Genomic DNA, 17,519 nt, shown 5'->3' with positions numbered 1-17,519 from the left:
ATACACCCCCCAATGTCCACAGCCTGGGCCAGAACCTGCTTGGGAGGTCGGCCTCTGCGCCGAGGCGCCGGAAACTCGGCCGGTTGCGCCAGGTCCACATGGGCCGGCTTGAGGCGGTCCACCGTGAAAACCTCCTCCTTCCCCCCAACGTCCAGCACGAACGTGGACCCGTTGTTCCGGAGCACCGTAAACGGCCCCTCGTATGGCCGCTGCAGCGGCGGCCGATGCCCGCCCCTTCGTACAAACACAAACTTACAGTTCCGTAGGTCTTTGGGTACGCAGGTCGGGTGCCGCCCATGCTGTGACGTGGGTATGGGGGCCAGGTTACCGAGCTTCTCGCGAAGTCTGCCCAGGACTGCAGCGGGTTCTTCCTCTTGCCCCCTCGGGGCTGGTAGGAACTCCCCGGGGACGGCCAGGGGCGCGCCGTATACCAACTCGGCCGACGAGGCGTGCAGGTCGTCCTTGGGCGCTGTGCGGATGCCGAGAAGGACCCAGGGAAGCTCGTCCGCCCAGTTGGCTCCTCGCAGGCGGGCCATGAGGGCCGACTTCAGGTGACGGTGGAAACGCTCCACTAGCCCGTTCGACTGTGGGTGGTAGGCAGTGGTGTGGTGCAGCTGAGTCCCCAAAAGGCTGGCCATAGCTGACCACAGGCTGGAGGTGAACTGGGCGCCTCTGTCGGAGGTAATGTGGGCTGGTACACCAAAGCGGGATATCCAGGTGGCGAGCAGGGCTCGGGCGCAAGATTCGGAGGTGGTGTCGGTGAGCGGGACCGCCTCTGGCCATCTTGTGAACCGGTCCACGATAGTCAGGAGGTAACGCGCTCCACGCGACACTGGCAGGGGGCCCACGATATCCACATGAATGTGGTCGAAACGCCGGTGGGCGGGATGGAACTGCTGCGGTGGGGCTTTGGTGTGCCGTTGAACCTTGGCCGTCTGGCAGTGCATGCACGTTCTGGCCCATTCACTGACCTGTTTGCGGAGACTGTGCCAAACGAACCTGCTGGAAACCAGCCGGACAGTTGTCCGGATGGAGGGATGCGCCAAGTTATGAATGGAGTCGAAAACACGTCGCCGCCAGGCTGCGGGGACGACCGGACGGGGCCGGCCGGTGGCGACGTCACAGAGTAGGGTCCTCTCACCTGGGCCCACGGGGAAGTCCTGGAGCTGCAAACCAGAGACTGCAGTCCTGTAACTCGGAATCTCCTCATCTACCTGCTATGCCTCTGCCAGTGCCTCAAAGTCTACCCCTTGGGAAAGGGCATGAACGGTAGGGCGAGAGAGCGCATCCGCCACGACATTGTCCTTACCCGAGACGTGCCGGACATCCGTTGTGTATTCAGAGATGTAGGACAGGTGGCGTTGCTGGCGGGATGACCAGGGGTCGGATGCTTTCGTAAACGCAAAGGTAAGCGGTTTGTGGTCCGTGAACGCGGTGAAGGGCCGGCCTTCTAGGAAGTACCTGAAATGCCGGATTGCCAGGTAGAGCGCCAACAGTTCCCGGTCAAAAGCACTGTACTTGAGCTCGGGTGGCCGCAGGTGTTTGCTGAAAAACGCCAGGGGTTGCCAGCGACCTGCGATGAGCTGCTCCAGCACCCCACCGACTGCCGTGTTTGATGCGTCCACTGTGAGGGCGGTAGGGGTGTCCATTCTGGGATGTACTAGCATTGCGGCGTCAGCCAAAGCTTCCTTCGTTTGAACGAAAGCGGCGGCGGACTCCTCGTCCCAGGTAATGTTCTTGCTCGGACCCAACATCAGGGCGAACAGGGGGCGCATGATCCGGGCAGCTGAAGGGAGGAAGCGGCGGTAGAAATTGACCATACCTACGAATTCCTGAAGGCCTTTGATCGTGGTGGGTCGGGGGAAGTGGCGGACCGCATCTACCTTAGCGGGCAGAGGGGTTGCCCCGTCTTTAGTAATCCTGTGGCCCAGGAAGTCAATGGTATCAAGTCCGAACTGGCATTTGGCAGGGTTGATTGTAAGACCGTACTCACTCAGTCGGGCGCAGAGTTGACGGAGGTGGGACAGATGCTCCTGACGACTGCCGCTGGCTATGAGGATGTCATCCAAATAGATGAACGCGAAGTCCAGGTCCCGTCCCACCGCGTCCATTAACCGCTGGAACGTCTGTGCGGCATTCTTCAGGCCGAACGGCATGCGGAGGAACTCGAAGAGGCCAAACGGGGTGATGAGAGCCGTTTTGGGGACGTCGTCAGGATGCATCGGGATTTGATGGTACCCTCGGACAAGGTCGACCTTGGAGAAGATCCGGGCGCCGTGCAGGTTTGCCGCAAAGTCCTGAATGTGCGGCACAGGGTAGCGGTCCGGTGTGGTAGCCTCGTTCAGCCTGCGGTAGTCGCCGCACGGTCTCCAGCCCCCCGTCGCTTTGGGCACCATGTGCAGGGGGGAAGCCCAGGGGCTGTCGGACCGCCGGATGATCCCCAATTCCTCCATTCTCTGGAACTCCTCCTTCGCCAGTCGGAGCTTGTCCGGGGGAAGCCGCTGAGCACGGGCATGGAGGGGTGGTCCCTGTGTCGGGATGTGGTGCTGTACGCCGTGCCTGGGCATGGCCGCTGTGAACTGCGGTGCCAGAACCGATGGGAACTCCGCCAGGACCCTGGTGAAATCGTTGTCGGACAGCGTGATGGAGCCGAGGTGAGGGGCTGGCAACTGGGCCGCGCCCAGGGAGAACGTCTGAAAGGTCTCGGCGTGTACCAGTCTCTTCCTGGGCAGGTCAACCAGCAGGCTGTGAGCTCGCAAAAAATCCGCACCCAGAAGCGGTTGGGCTACGGCGGCCAGTGTGAAGTCCCACGTGAACTGGCTGGGGCCAAACTGTAGCTGCACCTGACGGGTGCCATAGGTCCTTACTGTGCTGCCATTCACAGCCCTCAGGGGGGGACCCGGTGCCCTGCTGCGGGTGTCGTAACTCGTCGGAGGTAAAACGCTGACCTCAGCCCCAGTATCGACCAAAAACCGGCGTCCCGACCTGCTATCCCACACATACAGGAGGCTATCCCGATGGCCAGCCGCCGTAGCCATCAGCGGCGGCTGGCCCTGGCGTTTCCCGGGAACTTGCAGGGCGGGCGGCAACGGCGGGCTTCTGCGCCCCACCGCTGGTGGTAGAAGCACCAGTGGTCATTGGGCCGGGGGTTAGCGGGCTCTGCGGCCGGGCCTGGACTGGTTTGCTGCCGGGAGCGTGGCTGGGAGATCTGTGCGATGGACGCCCCGCTCACCTTTTTGGCATTCCACAGCAAGTCCGCCCGGGCTGCCACCTTCCGGGGGTCACTGAAATCCGCGTCGGACAGCAGCAGGCGTATGTCCTCGGGCAGCTGCTCCAGGAATGCCTGCTCAAACATGAGGCCTGTGTGTCCCTCGGCCAGAGACAACATCTCATTCATTAAAGCCGATGGAGGTCTGTCGCCCAAGCCATCCAGGTGCAGTAAACGGGCAGCCCGCTCGCGCCGTGAGAGTCCGAAAGTCCTGAGGAGCAGGGCTTTGAATTCCGTGTACTTGCCGTCTGCCGGGGGCGACTGTACGAACTCCGCGACCTGGGCAGCTGTGTCCTGGTCGAGGGAGCTCACCACGTAGTAGTAGCGGGTGTCTTCTGAGGTGATCCGGCGAACGTGGAATTGGGCTTTGGCTTGCTGGAACCATAGGTCCGGGCGCTGTGTCCAGAAACCCGGCAGTTTCAACGAAACCGCATGAACAGAGGCGGCGTCGGTCATTTCTGGTCCAAAAATCGTTTGGACCGTCGGGGTCACCAATTGTAGCGGTGTGCTACAAGCAGCGCTAAAATTACGACACGGAGTCGGTAACTGCAGTCGAAGGAAAAACTTTATTCGAAAACTTCAGCCTCACTTTTAAGCCTCTGTCAACCGGCCCCCCATGGCGAAGAGGCTCCAAAGCTCTGTGCTCGCAAACCCCCGTAGGCTATCTAATTGTGAGTCGGTTCGGATACGCTAGGAAATGAGGCGCTACAATATGGTTATTACTCACTTGTCCCGATGAAGAGTAAAAACCCAAAACATCAACTGTTTATTTCCCTCCATAGATCCCTCCCTTGGTGAGTTCCTCTAAAACTTTGTTTGTGGTGTTCAAGATTTCCAGAATCTGCAGTTTATGTGTATGTTGCACTATAACCTCTTGTTTAGTCCATTGTATTGGAGAAACATCAAGTTAAATCAAGTCAACTTTTATTGTCATTTCGACCATAACTGCTGGTACAGTGCATAGTAAAAATGAGACAACGTTTTTCAGGACAATGGTGTTACATGACACAGTACAAAAAACTAGACTAAACTTCATAATAAAAAAAAACAGAGAAAGCTACACTAGACTACAGACTTACACTGGACTGCATAAAGTGCACAAAAACAGTGCAGGCATTACAATAAATAATAAACAGAACAGTAGGGCAAGGTGTCAGTCCAGGCTTCGGGTATTGAGGAGTCTGATAGCTTGGGGGAAGAAACTGTTACATAGTCTGGTCGTCAGAGCCTGAATGCTTCGGAGCCTTTTCCCAGATGGCAGGAGAGAGAAGAGATTGTATGAGGGGTGCATGCTGTTTCCTTTGTGGATGCAGCGTGTAGTGTAAATGTCCGTGATGGCAGGAAGAGAGACCCGGATGATCTTCTCAGCTGACCTTACTATCTGCTGCAGGGTCTTGCGATCCGAGATGGTGCAATTTCCGAACCAGGCAGTGATGCAGTTGCTCAAGATGCTCTCAATACAACCCCTGTAGAATGTGATGAGGATGGGGGGGGGGGGAAATGGACTTTCCTCAGCCTTCGCAAAAAGTAGAGACGCTGCTGGGCTTTCTTTGCTATGGAGCTGGTGTTGAGGGACCAGGTGAGATTCTCCGTCAGGTGAACAAGAAATTTGGTGCTGTTTACGATCTCTACTGAGGAACCATCGAAGTTCAGCGGGGAGTGGTTGCTCCGTGCTCTCCTGAAGTCAACAACCATCTCTTTTGTTCTCTTCACATTAAGAGACAGATTGTTGGCTCTGCACCAGTCTGTTAGCCGCTCCACCTCTAAGCTGACTCGTCATCATGATCCTACTAAGGGAACTTCTAATTTAAGTCAGTAGTTTTATTAAATTAAGGGGTAATTGTATGAAAATTTTCAAAACTTATTTTTATATTTACGATCTTATTCAATCTTGTGTAGGCAAAGGAAGTCAATGGAGTCAAAGTTCCAGTGGACTGCAGCAAGCCTAATCCAAATGAAGTGGAGTTTGATAATCTGTACTTGGACATGAATGGCATTATTCATCCTTGCACACATCCTGAAAACAAGTAATGTTAATGTTAGCTTTTATTTCTGTGCCTTTTCCTGTTTCTTTCCTATTACAAAACTCTGATCTTTGTTTTGAATGCATCTTGCAGGCCAGCTCCCAAGAATGAAGATGAAATGATGGTGGCCATATTTGAATATATCGATCGTTTATTTAACATCATTAGACCGAGGCGCTTGCTTTATATGGCAATAGATGGAGTTGTAAGTACTATCTTTCCATGTTTGAGAGCTAAGTTAAATAAGGTTTATGGAAGTACCAACTGATACTTGATATTTTCATGCCAGGGTATTTTCTTTAATGTATTTAGTGTGATGTACTTTAAAAGTAGACTCTACTGAAAGTATTAGAGAAATTAATATTCATACAAAAATAACTTATTCCCATTGATCTAGATCTGTATGGGTTTAAAAGTTAAGGTACCCGTATGAAAGACTCCATGTTATAATCAATATGTGACCTCTTCCATGCATTACTAGTAACATCAGAAATAAAATAAATTTTAAATTTTATGGTAAATTCAGCTTAGAGGTTGATGATATAGAAACATATTTTATGTCTTTTTTATGTGTTTATATGTTTTTATGTGTTTTTATGTGTTTAAAATGTGTCTGCAACTGTCATTTTGTCAAAATGTGTCTGGAATGACAAGATAACTAAAAAGTGTTTTGAGTGCAAAACATTTTATAACACGTCACCTTTTACACATTATTATGCCAAAAATTATCTCATCATGTTGTAGGAGAATTTGGATTATGCTATACAACTGATTGTGGCAGTAATTGTTGCGGAAATAATGCACAAAAGTGAAATCTTTGCTGTAATTATAGGAAATACAGTCACCATTTAATTTTTGCACACATGCACATCTATTGCCAGAAGAAAATATATAATCCAAACAATAGTACAACTATATTAATTAATAAATTTGGTAGCCTTTAATTCACAAACTTTTTTTTGGTGGGGGATTTATTATTGAAGATTCGGACTTTTGGGTAGTACAAATTGTGATGGTATTGGGTTTGCTGACTGTGAAGTTTAAAACTCAAATGAAGATCTTAAGCCCTATCCAATATAGATAGATACAGTGTATCCTCATTAAAGGGAAGTAGTACTGTAACTACCCAATCCTCAAAAGCCAGCTTTCTTCCATGTTTATCCTTCATGGTGAGTTTAGCTGCCAATACCCATTAATGAGTGTTGGTATCTCCCATCAAGGTGGAAATGCTTCCAGCCAACAACGTAGTTCATTTATTCTCGGTGCTAAAAGTTTAAATCCAGACAAAATTGTTAAAACACATTGAAAACTCAGAGGATTTCTATCTTATAAAAGATTTCCAAATCACATACCATTTCTAAGACAGAAAGAATTTCTGAAGCACAGGCACAGTTCCTGTAAGCTAAAAAGACATACTAATGAATTTGTCGCAGAAGTGAAAGACAGCTATGGATTCTATTTCACACCATGTTTCTGTCATTCTTCATGATGTTCCTGGCCATTCCTAATAAACCTGGCTGCACTCAACGTTTATTCTGTTTTTTTCCTCCCACTTGGATGACTTCACACACATGATATTTTTTCAGATACCTTTTCACACAGGTGGTCTAAAAGCTTCTGGAGACAGAGTTCCCCAGTACCACAATTAAAGCTCGAATGCTGACTTCACGAGTAGCCAACTCTTCCAACTATTAATAAATAAGTTATTTGATACTCTAAGTGATATCAATCTGGTCTGTAAATAACTTAGCTTTGATACAAGCCCAATTAACATAAAATTTTTGGCTTATTCAGCTTCTCTTGAGTATTTAGCCCAGGTGCTATGGGCCAGCAAGTCTGCTGTATAGACAATGCTGTTTGTAAAGCTGTCCTTTTAAATTCAAACTGATTATTGCTTGCTACTTACATTAAGAACTGAAAACTTTGTCCCATTAGGACAGAAAGCTAAACAAAGAATATGTAACTCCCTGGGTCGCCTCAGGCTCGCTCAGCTCGTTCTTGTCTAGGGGGAGCAGCCTTCGGCCCCGCCAAACTGGGTAATCAGCTGGTGTGGATGCTGTGTGATGTCCCCGCCTCGCCCAAAACCAGACAGTACACCATATGCGATTAAATGAGTACAATTTATAAAGGTTACTATAACTAAGTGATTAATAACGATACAGTATATATGAAGAGAAAATTAAAGAAAAGGCGCCAAACTTATCAAAGTCCAAACCACTTCGTGCACAACCGTTGGAGCTCAATTTCTGAAGTCTTCTGGCCACCATTCAATCCCCTCCGAACTCCTCGACTCGCAGCTCAGGACCCTCCGAACTCCTCGACTCTCCAAACAGCTCAGGACCCTCTGAGTGGTCAACCAAGCACATCTAGCTTCATCCCCATTTGGTTTACAAAGGAATACCATTCTCGTTATCAGTAAATTAGCATTCATGCTAGTTAACAAAAGGAAACCCTTTCCCAACAGTAACAAAGAAAAAAAAAGAAACCCCCTTTACAAATACTTAGTTGGAATTTTAACTTAAAGACAACACTTTGATCTCTAGAAATGTCAGCTGCTGTGTTTAGAAAATTGAGCTTGGCAAAAAAAGGCTAGGCTCCCCTAGCCCTGGACAGTGAATGTCCATCTCAAAATTAAAAGCCTAAATCAGTTGAATGTTTAGTGGGTCACAAATTTCCATGGAAATGCTTTTTATGTTGAAGAGATCTGAACTATTAATTAACAATTATAAATTGTATTCTAAACTTGTTGAACTTGATTTGACTGAACAGTTAATTTGGTTTCAAAAAGAATATTTCATATGTATTCAATTCAGTTGATTCTAAGTAATAGAAGCTATGGTGAAAATTAAATACTGAATACTATGTTGTACTATTTTATGGTGTTACGAAACCCCGTAACTGGGTCACTTACCAGCAAAGATAGAGAGGTCCGTTGAAGTCTGATGGTACTATTTTTAACAGTATTTATTGATAAAGGGGCACAAAATAAGATCAGTGCAAACATACGGATAATATACGTCATCAATATTAAATCTAAAAGCGCGGGTATAATAATAATAATAAGAAATAGCTCTATCGTTGTCTAGGGGATAATGTATTGTCCGATGGAAATATAAAAGTCACTGTTAGTTCGTTCAAGCTGCAGCGTTTTGAGTTTGAGAGAGAGACAGGTTAAATTTGCCCAGTTCTTTTATGATGCCAATCCTTCGAGTTGCGGGGAGTTGGTTTCCCCGTTGTTAGCTAAAAGCCGTTTTTCCGTGGTAAAAGCCACCGGTTCCGGGCAAATGGAACTGAACGCATGTGGCCTCCTCCCAATGGCTTCCGCTATTACGGGATCGCTAGCGTTTCTTCTGGTGCGTCTGAGGGGCTGTTCCCACAGACCCTCTTTTATTCTGACTCACAGGATCTCAGATGTCAATCAGGTTGGGGGTGATGCAATCCCTCCCTCAACCAGCCCACTTTGCCTGAGGGCTTCCATGTAGCACAGTATGGCAATACACAAGTTCGGCTTCAAGAGACAATGGCCATGTCCCGTAGCTTTATATTGCCGGGGAACGCAACATTCCACACGTCTCTCTCTCATTTCCTGGGTCTCCTGACCCAAATCAATAGTGATCTTGCGATCCTCACAAAGGAGGGGGCTACAGGCGTAACAGTGGTAATTATTTATATGCTATATATCACTATATCTGACTTCAATTACTTTGACTCTGAGCGCCTATCCCTGTGACCTCCTTATCTCTTAAGCATGAACCTGTGTGTCTCAGTTGTGGATTTACTTGATCTTCACAGTAATAATATACAACTAATAATACAGACAGTGCATGGCACAACTGTATCCAAGGGATGTCAGCTTATAAAATTGATAGTAATCATAAATACTTACAGCCAAAAGCTGCAAGTTATTCAGCATAAATATAATACAATGCTTAAGTAAATAAGCTTCTTTCCCCACCTTTTACTTGCTTGATATGAATGTAACATATCTCTTAAAAATACATACAACATTTTCTAGGCTCCCCGTGCCAAAATGAACCAACAGCGATCCAGACGTTTTCGTGCATCCAAAGAGGGAGTGGAGCTAGCTGAGGAGAAGAACAGAATGAGGAAAGAAGTGCTTTCTAAAGGTATGCTGTAATTCTGTTTTACACAATGAAATCTGGAGTAGGCCATGTCCACAACATCAGCTCCATCATTTAGTAAATGACAACTTGTCAATGATAGTTTTAGCTTCAGCTTTGAACGTCCATCATCTTCTGTAATAGAGATCTTAGCAGATTCCCGCTCAGATCGTTGAATTTCTCTTGAATGCATCTGGAATGGAATATTCCTACTCTGTCACTGAGTTGCAAGTTCTCTGTCCTGAGTGTGTAGCTCATCAGCATCTAGACAAATGCTCTCAAAATCTGCTGCCTCTCATGAGTTTGCCTTTTCTATGAATTCCAGTAGATCTCATACTTAAATCTCTTCTCATAAGACCACTAACTCTCTTAAACAAACTGCTGATCTGAATTGATCGTGGTATTTCACAAACAACGCCCAACTAAATTGGAAATGCCCCATGTATTTCTATAGTTTGCTGCTCTTTAATTTGTTCCACAGTCATACTGTGCACGTGCACCCATGTGTGTGCTTGTTTATGCATCCACGTGTGTGTGCGCGCAAAGGGAGCAAAAAATAATGAGTTAGTTAGTGTTCATGTGTTGGTTCATGGTCCATTCAGAAATCTGATAGCAGAGGGGATGAAACATTTAGTGTGTGTTTTCAGGTTCCTGTATTACTTCCTTGGTAGTAATAAGAAGAGGGCATGTTCTGAGTGATGGGGCTCTTTAATGATGGGTGCTGTTTTTTTTTTGAGGCATCGCCTTTTGAAGATGTCCTCGATGCTGGGGAGACCAGTGCCCATGATAAAGTTGGCTGAGTTTGCATCTCTCTGCAACTCTTCCAGTCCTGTGCAGTGGCCCCTCCATATCAGATTGTGATGCAACCAGTTTCTTGTCCAAACCCTTGTAATTTGCTGCTGATGGTTGCATGTACTTTTCCGCCCTGTTTGATACCAATCCCATTTGTAATGGCAACAGTTAGTCAAGCTGTAAAGTGGAAATTAATGTGATGAAACTGAGTATCAAAACAAAGTAACTAGATAATTCCATAGAATTTTAGGAAATAAATATTGAATACATACTGTGATTTATTTATTTCTGCATTTGCAGGTGGATATTTACCTCCAGAGACAGTAAAAGAAAGATTTGACAGCAACTGCATTACTCCAGTACGTATTATTTCTTAGGGAATGGACATGAAATTTCAGCGTACAGATGATTTTCAGATGTTAATGTTGTAATCTTCATTCTAGGGAACAGAATTCATGGACAACCTAGCACAATGCCTTAGATACTACATCGCTGATCGCTTAAATAGTGATCCTGGTTGGAAAAACTTAACAGTAAGTGTTCACTAATTTTACTTTCAAAGTTAATTTATAAAATGCACTCGTCTAAGAAAGCCATTCAGTTTACTTATCTTACCAGTCAAATTCATCTGGCAGTCTTCATTCTTCTTTACTTTGCATTTGTGATGCTCTTTAAATCAGAAAACTGACGATAAGTAGCTTTGCTATTCAGTAAGATGGCATTTATTGACCCACGGTCACTGCTGAAAAGGTCTCTACCCTAGGGGCAAAATGTGTTATACATTGTTATAACCTTTCTTCATTCTAACTTACACCCAAGTGTGCAGGGAAAAAAACCCAAAATGTACAAATAATAAAAGTAGGCAAATAGCATTCAGAACTGACGTTTACAAAAGTGAGTCTGCACTTTGAGAGGTACAAGCCACAGCTCAGTGCAGAAATGAGCAAACCTCGCGGAGAAGCGAAGTGAAGTTCAGTGCAGAGTTGCATAAAACTCGTGGAATAGTGATTGAACAGGTCTGGACAAACGCTTAAATCATTCAAAGCTCAGGCCATTCCTTTCTCTCGGACCTTGGCCCTGCTGCTTCAATACCCTCTCGGGCCGGAGCCCCACCACCTCAATTCAGTCCATACCCAACTTTCCTAATTCAGCTCTGCGCTTAAATGTATTAGACCTCGGGTCTTTCCTTACCCTCGCGCCTGGGCCCGGGCGCTGTCATCTTGACTCTGCATTGTCTCTGCTCTTCTCACCTCAGTTCTGCTGAATCGAATTGCCATCTAGCCCACACCAGCCATTCCCCACTCTGGCTTGGACCCTATGCCATTGATTCAGCCCATACACCTCACACTGCAACCATCCTGCACCTTCAAGACTTCTATTTTCCCACTGCAAAAATGCCAGGTGGTTCAAAAGCTCAACTCCAACAGGGAAGTTACAGTCTTTTGTTCGTATTGATCGTTTGCCAGAAAAAAATGTAATTAATGAAGTATTTAGTTGTTTTATTTGCCACCAGCAAGTAGTCACGGATCTTCACCAGTGCCATCTTAAACTGGTTATTAAATATGATTGTTAGTTTGCCTGCTTCTGAGCCAAATGGTTGGCTTCACATTTACAGTGCAGAAAATGAAGCACTGGTGTTTGTGGTGGCATTCATTAGAGTGATGGGAATGTGCTTTGTAGTTGATGCGAAAAGAGCTTACGATAGCCTTTTTGCCTTTCAGGTAGTGACCTTTAACTTAGGCACGGAGTTATTCCAGGTCTCCTGGCCAGCATCTGTTGTGTTCAACCAATGGCTATTGAAAACTATTACCTGGTTGTTAATAAATTGTTGTTTTGTTGAAACTTGGTGTGTGCAAAGGTTGCTTGCATTTAGCTGAGGTGTCCATGGACCTCTCAATTAATGGTTGGAGTCCATGGCATATAAAAAGGTTGTGAACCCCTGTTTTATACCAATTCCATTGATTAAATTACTTCAGTTTGTACAAATCGCTGTACATCTGCAAGTCTTCTTGAAATGATTGAAACTATCATTATTTTGTTGGCAAATTGCAGTGGAAATACCACATGACTATTGAGTCCTGCATTTCCAAATGATCATTGGAGTTTATTTGAAAACTATTTTATTTTTCCTAATAGGTTTTGCTCTGATACTATATCTTCCACGTTTCCTTAAACTTCTGTTTCCTTAAGCTTAATAGCTGAATGACTATGTTAAACTTCCTCTTTGCACTATTGCCATGGCTTGCCTTTTTCTAATTGAGCTATAAAACCTGTGCACCTCATTCACTTCCCACCACACTGATAAGTTCCATAACTGCACAAACCAAGTAACTAAAATAGACTGGCACAATACTGAATTTCCATTAGAGCATGCAGTCATTGCAAGATTCCACAAATGTCAATGTCAATTTCGATAAGCCAGTTCCACTACTTGTGGATTTTCATGCATTTGAGCTAGTTAGAATGCAGAATCAGAATTGCGTTTCCGATCACTGTCATATAGTATGTTATGGACTCTCTTGTTTTGCAGCTGTAGTACAGTGCAAAACAAAAGTATAAATTACAGTAAGAAATAAAAATTACAACAAATTGTGCAAATAGAAAACAAAAATATTTAGGTAGCGTTTATAGTTTGATTCAATGTCCATTCAGAAATCTGATGGTGGAAGCGAAGAAGCTGTTCCCAAAATGTTGAATCTGTGTTTTCAGGCTCCTATATGTTCTGTTAGCTGCCATATAGCATCTAAACAAATTATCTTGAATCAAAATCATTCGTTTTTGTTTTTGTCTGCTTAGCCATTTTTAAACAGCTGGTACTAAATTTTGACTGGCTTTCAAAAATTACAGTGAACTTTGATCAATACTGTTCATGGCTGTTTGAAAATGTTGCACGGTGCTATCAATGTTTTGAATTGTGCACTGCTCCCAATGGTTATTTGTCTTTTACAATAAAATATCTTCTGGACTGGTAATCTAGCACCAATTTAGTTTTTGTTGGACCATAACTATTTAATTCCTTTTTAAAAATTCACTAGGTTATTTTGTCAGATGCCAGTGTTCCTGGTGAGGGTGAACACAAGATCATGGATTATATAAGAAGGCAACGAGGTATATATGTTACACTTTTGTCGGGGTTGGCTTGGGAGGGACAGAGTGAAGAATATAAGAATTGATATTATTTAGTTACAACTTTTAATTTTTATCTTGCAGCTCAACCAAACCATGATCCAAACACTCGGCATTGCTTGTGTGGGGCTGATGGTCAGTAGCTCTGATTCACCTCATGTTGTGAACAATATTGATTTAATTCTCTTAAGAACCACATTTATTTTTTAGTCTTGCCTCATGCAAATAGCTGATAAAACAATCCAAATCCTTTTTTTTTCCCCACAGCTGATCTTATCATGTTAGGATTGGCAACTCACGAAGTGAACTTCACCATAATCAGAGAAGAGTTCAAGCCAAACCAGCCAAGACCATGTCCTCTTTGTGGCCAGATAGGTCATGAAATCAATGAATGCCAGGGCTTGCCAAAAGAGAAGCAGGGAGAGGTACGTTGCTGAATTTTTATGATAATTTGCTATCATTTACACTTCATAAATCACTTTAAATATAATAGATAGCTGGTAATAGGAAAGGTAGGTTTCTAAAATATGGGATGACTTCTTATTAAAGAAATGGTGGATATTTGAGATTCCCTTCTTGTAGATTTCCAAGATTATGCACATTTCAAGATACGTTTTTCAAAATTTCCAGACATTTTATCTTGCTCATAGCCTTTAGGACTTGAGAAAATCTGCAGGCTGTGTTATATACAGTTTTAATTACACATATTTATTCCTCCAAAGAGGGTCCATTTTAAAAATTGTTGAAAATAATGACTGTATATATTTTTAGATTTAGTTCATTTTTTCCAATTAAGGACAATTTTCTCATCATTCATCATCTTTGTCTTTTACACCATTGTTATATTTTTCAAACAAATCTCTGTAATCTCTGTTCAGATGAAGGGTCTTCAACCTGTGTTAACTATTTCGGTTTCTACAGATGTTCCTTGGCCAACTGTTTTGTGGCATGGTAGCATAGTGATTAGCACAACGCTTTACAGTACAGGTGATCCAGGTTCAATTCCCACTGCTACTTCTTAAGTTCTCCCCGTGATCACGTGGCTTTCCTCTGGGTGCTCCAGTTTCCTCCCACAGTCCAAAGACTTACTAGTTGGTAGGTTAATTGATCATTGTAAATTGTCCCTTGATTAGGCCAGGATTAAATAGGGGGATTGCTAGCCAATGCAGCTGGAAGGGCATACTCCCTGTTGTATCTCAATAAAATAAAAAAAATAAGCATTTTCTGTTTTTGTTTCAGAATTCCAGTACCTACCTTTTTAATTTTGTGTTTTTTTTTCCCCACTTAAAAACTTTATTCATTGCTATGTCACTAACTTTAATCTTATAACTTGCTGCTACTTTCTTGGGCATTAAATATCGCTCATTGCAAGACTGCTTGATTTTCACAGATCGTAAATGCCAAATAAGAACAAGCTAAGTTTTATCAAGAGTGATAGTTTCTCAAGCCAGTTTTGCCCTTCAATAAGATCATGGAGACTCTTACCTTTAGCTTCAGTCCCCTTTCCTTTCTGGTTTTCCCCATTCTTTGTGACTCCAAACATCTTTTTTGTTCCCTCAATCTTGTGGAGAATAGCATGGGACTACATAACAGTATGCACAGTTTAAATGAGCAGGCATAAATAGCAATGGGCTACATAATCCATTTGCTGTAAAACAACATTAAAAAATGAGTTTTTCTGTACTTCCCAACAAAGTAGATAAGCAGAATATTATATAAATAGTGTATTATTATTAAATGTTGCAATTCTACAACTCACTGAGTTTGGAGTTCCATAGGTGGACCACACTTTGGGGTGGGGAAGAAATGTCGATTCCACTATGTGGTCTCAAGTAATTCTGTCCTCATGCTGAAATATTGCCCTTTAACCCTAAAACGTACCACCCTAGGGAATATCCTCATATCTAATCTTCAAGCACTTGATGAATAATAAATTTTATTGTGAATACTGTCCCAATTTTTCTAAATTGAATATAAACCACTATTTGATCTGTCCTGAGAAATCAAACATCTCATCCCAGATATCAGTTAGTGAGCCTTCACCTCATGACTTCCAAGGCATGTAGCTTTATCGAACTTTGGATATCTAAACTCTATCCTGCAGCATAATTGTGGTTTTGTTGAACCCCCAATAAATTCAAGCAGTCTCCCTGCAGGCTATTTGCATATTTAATCTATAGGGGCTGCAGGTTTCTCAGTACACAACTTAGTAATGTTGCACTATTTGAATAATCTATTTATCCACTATGTTGGGAAGCGTGGCAAACCTCCTTCCTTGCTGTAACTTGTATTCATATTGTTTTGCTGGTCCTTGCTGTTCTCATAGATTTCCATTTCTGTGTTTGTATTGTCAGCAAGTATGGATGCATTTCATTCTATCCAATTTATGAATATCAATTTTAAAAACTGATCCTTGAAATTTCATGAGCTTGCATATCTGAAAATGATCTTTCTAACCATACTCTATTGTTTGTATATTAACAAATTCTCTCTTCATATTCGTATTACACGCTGCCTCATGAGACTTTTTCTGTGGTTTCTCATGGCTCTTTTTGGAAATCGGATGTATTACATCCATTACATATTGGCTTCAAAGAGCACTAATAAATATAGGATAGCATTATTTGTCTTTTGTAAAAGCTTTGTGTTATAACTTCCTTGGTATTGTTTATTCTTGTTAAACTATTTGGCTGTAATTTCCTTTTTTTTTTCCCCACTCCTTGAACATCAGTGTTAAGTTTGTTGTTTTTCAATCCACTGGGATCTTTTCAGAATTTTGGAAACTTTGGAAGATTACATTTAATGCAACCACCATTTCTCTTGTCCATTTTGAACACAGGGTGCAGGATATTTATAAGCCTCCGTTGCTATTTTTAGTGATGTTAATTGTTTTTAGTTTAATTTTAATTTCCCCCTTTATCCAACAATTTTTGTGAGTTTCAGCTGGTTTTTGAACATACAATTTGAGCACATACAATAGGTTTTCTCAGAATTGTGCTCAATTTAGCAGTTTGAAGAACTCTGCTATCCCTGAAAGGTCAAAGAACTGTATTTAAGAAAGAAGCGGACTGTACTTAGTCTATTTGGCTATGAATTTGTTGCAGTATTTATTGTAAAATTATATTTCAAAAGATGCATTTCTTTATAGTCTAATTGTATTATTTGCTGCAAATCATAGTAAAGGACAGTTGGGCCATAAAATTCATGCTAAAATGTGAAACTACATAAAACTGTCTTTGATATAACATCCTATGAAGCATCTTGAAGACCTCTACAGATGGGCAAAATGTCAAATTGATTGCAGAGCATTGAACTGAATTCTACTTTCCCTCAAGGGATTCTTAATAGCCCAAAGTTTGAGACCATAGATGCCAAAGAAAATCCAAGATGTGAGAGAGAGCAAGCCTGAGAGATCAGCAGTTTGCACTTGGCAGTCTTCTAGTGGATGGAGTAAAAATAGTTGAAATAACCTTGGTCTTTACTGGAGAATTTTTTTGAATTAGTTTCAACATGTTTTCATTTGTTTCTCCTCAGTTTGATCAGTTTGCAGGCAGTGCTCCTTCTGGTTCAGAAGTTGAGTTCATATTTATCCGATTAACTGTATTGCGTGAGGTAAGTTAATTCAAGAATTATTTAAACTGTTAAAGTATTTGACGTTTGGTATATGGCACAGTGATTTTTTATTTTTATTTTGAATTACCAGTACTTGGAAAGAGAATTGACGATGGCAAGCCTGCCCTTTCCATTCGACTTTGAGAGGAGCATTGATGACTGGGTATTTATGTGCTTCTTTGTGGGAAATGATTTCCTGCCTCATCTGCCCTCCCTGGAAATTAGGTATGCTGATTTAAGTATGGAATATCTTGTGTCTGTTTTGCTGTTGAAATCGGTTATAAATAATCCCCAGCAACCAGGAAGGGAAACACAACAAGTACATCTAGATCCTGGAGATCCAAGAGGATGGTAGGATCACCTTCAGCAGAAAGGTTATGGCATTTTAAGATGATAGTCTTCCACCATGTACTCAAGGGCAATAAGCAATAGGTTGCAAATGTTACTCTTTCTGGCCATTGCCAATATTTGAAGCAACAATAAATTCAGTAAATTATTTAAAACAGAAGGTCCTCATTTTAAATTTATGATGTAGGGTTACTGATTTATAGCATCAATGGGAAGCCACAGTTGGAG

The 17,519-nt window shown here is 43.2% G+C and overlaps 1 protein-coding gene across 3 annotated transcripts in view; it reads left to right on the top strand.

Moving 5' to 3' along the window:
- Positions 1 to 17,519, top strand: part of xrn2 (5'-3' exoribonuclease 2) — a 108,459-nt gene that overhangs the window by 11,097 nt on the left and 79,843 nt on the right. For all 3 annotated transcript variants that reach the window (XM_059986273.1, XM_059986271.1, XM_059986272.1), the window contains exons 2-11: positions 5,168 to 5,295; positions 5,386 to 5,497; positions 9,308 to 9,419; positions 10,506 to 10,564; positions 10,649 to 10,738; positions 13,241 to 13,313; positions 13,416 to 13,466; positions 13,599 to 13,756; positions 16,866 to 16,943; positions 17,035 to 17,168. In XM_059986273.1, coding sequence (XP_059842256.1) covers positions 5,168 to 5,295; positions 5,386 to 5,497; positions 9,308 to 9,419; positions 10,506 to 10,564; positions 10,649 to 10,738; positions 13,241 to 13,313; positions 13,416 to 13,466; positions 13,599 to 13,756; positions 16,866 to 16,943; positions 17,035 to 17,168 — 995 coding nt within the window. The remainder of the gene's footprint in view (positions 1 to 5,167; positions 5,296 to 5,385; positions 5,498 to 9,307; positions 9,420 to 10,505; positions 10,565 to 10,648; positions 10,739 to 13,240; positions 13,314 to 13,415; positions 13,467 to 13,598; positions 13,757 to 16,865; positions 16,944 to 17,034; positions 17,169 to 17,519) is intronic.

This window comes from Hypanus sabinus, chromosome 12 (assembly GCF_030144855.1).
Source record: "Hypanus sabinus isolate sHypSab1 chromosome 12, sHypSab1.hap1, whole genome shotgun sequence".
NCBI lineage: Eukaryota > Metazoa > Chordata > Chondrichthyes > Myliobatiformes > Dasyatidae > Hypanus > Hypanus sabinus.
Note: the sequence above shows the minus strand (reverse complement) of the source record. Positions and strands in the feature narration are given on the sequence as shown.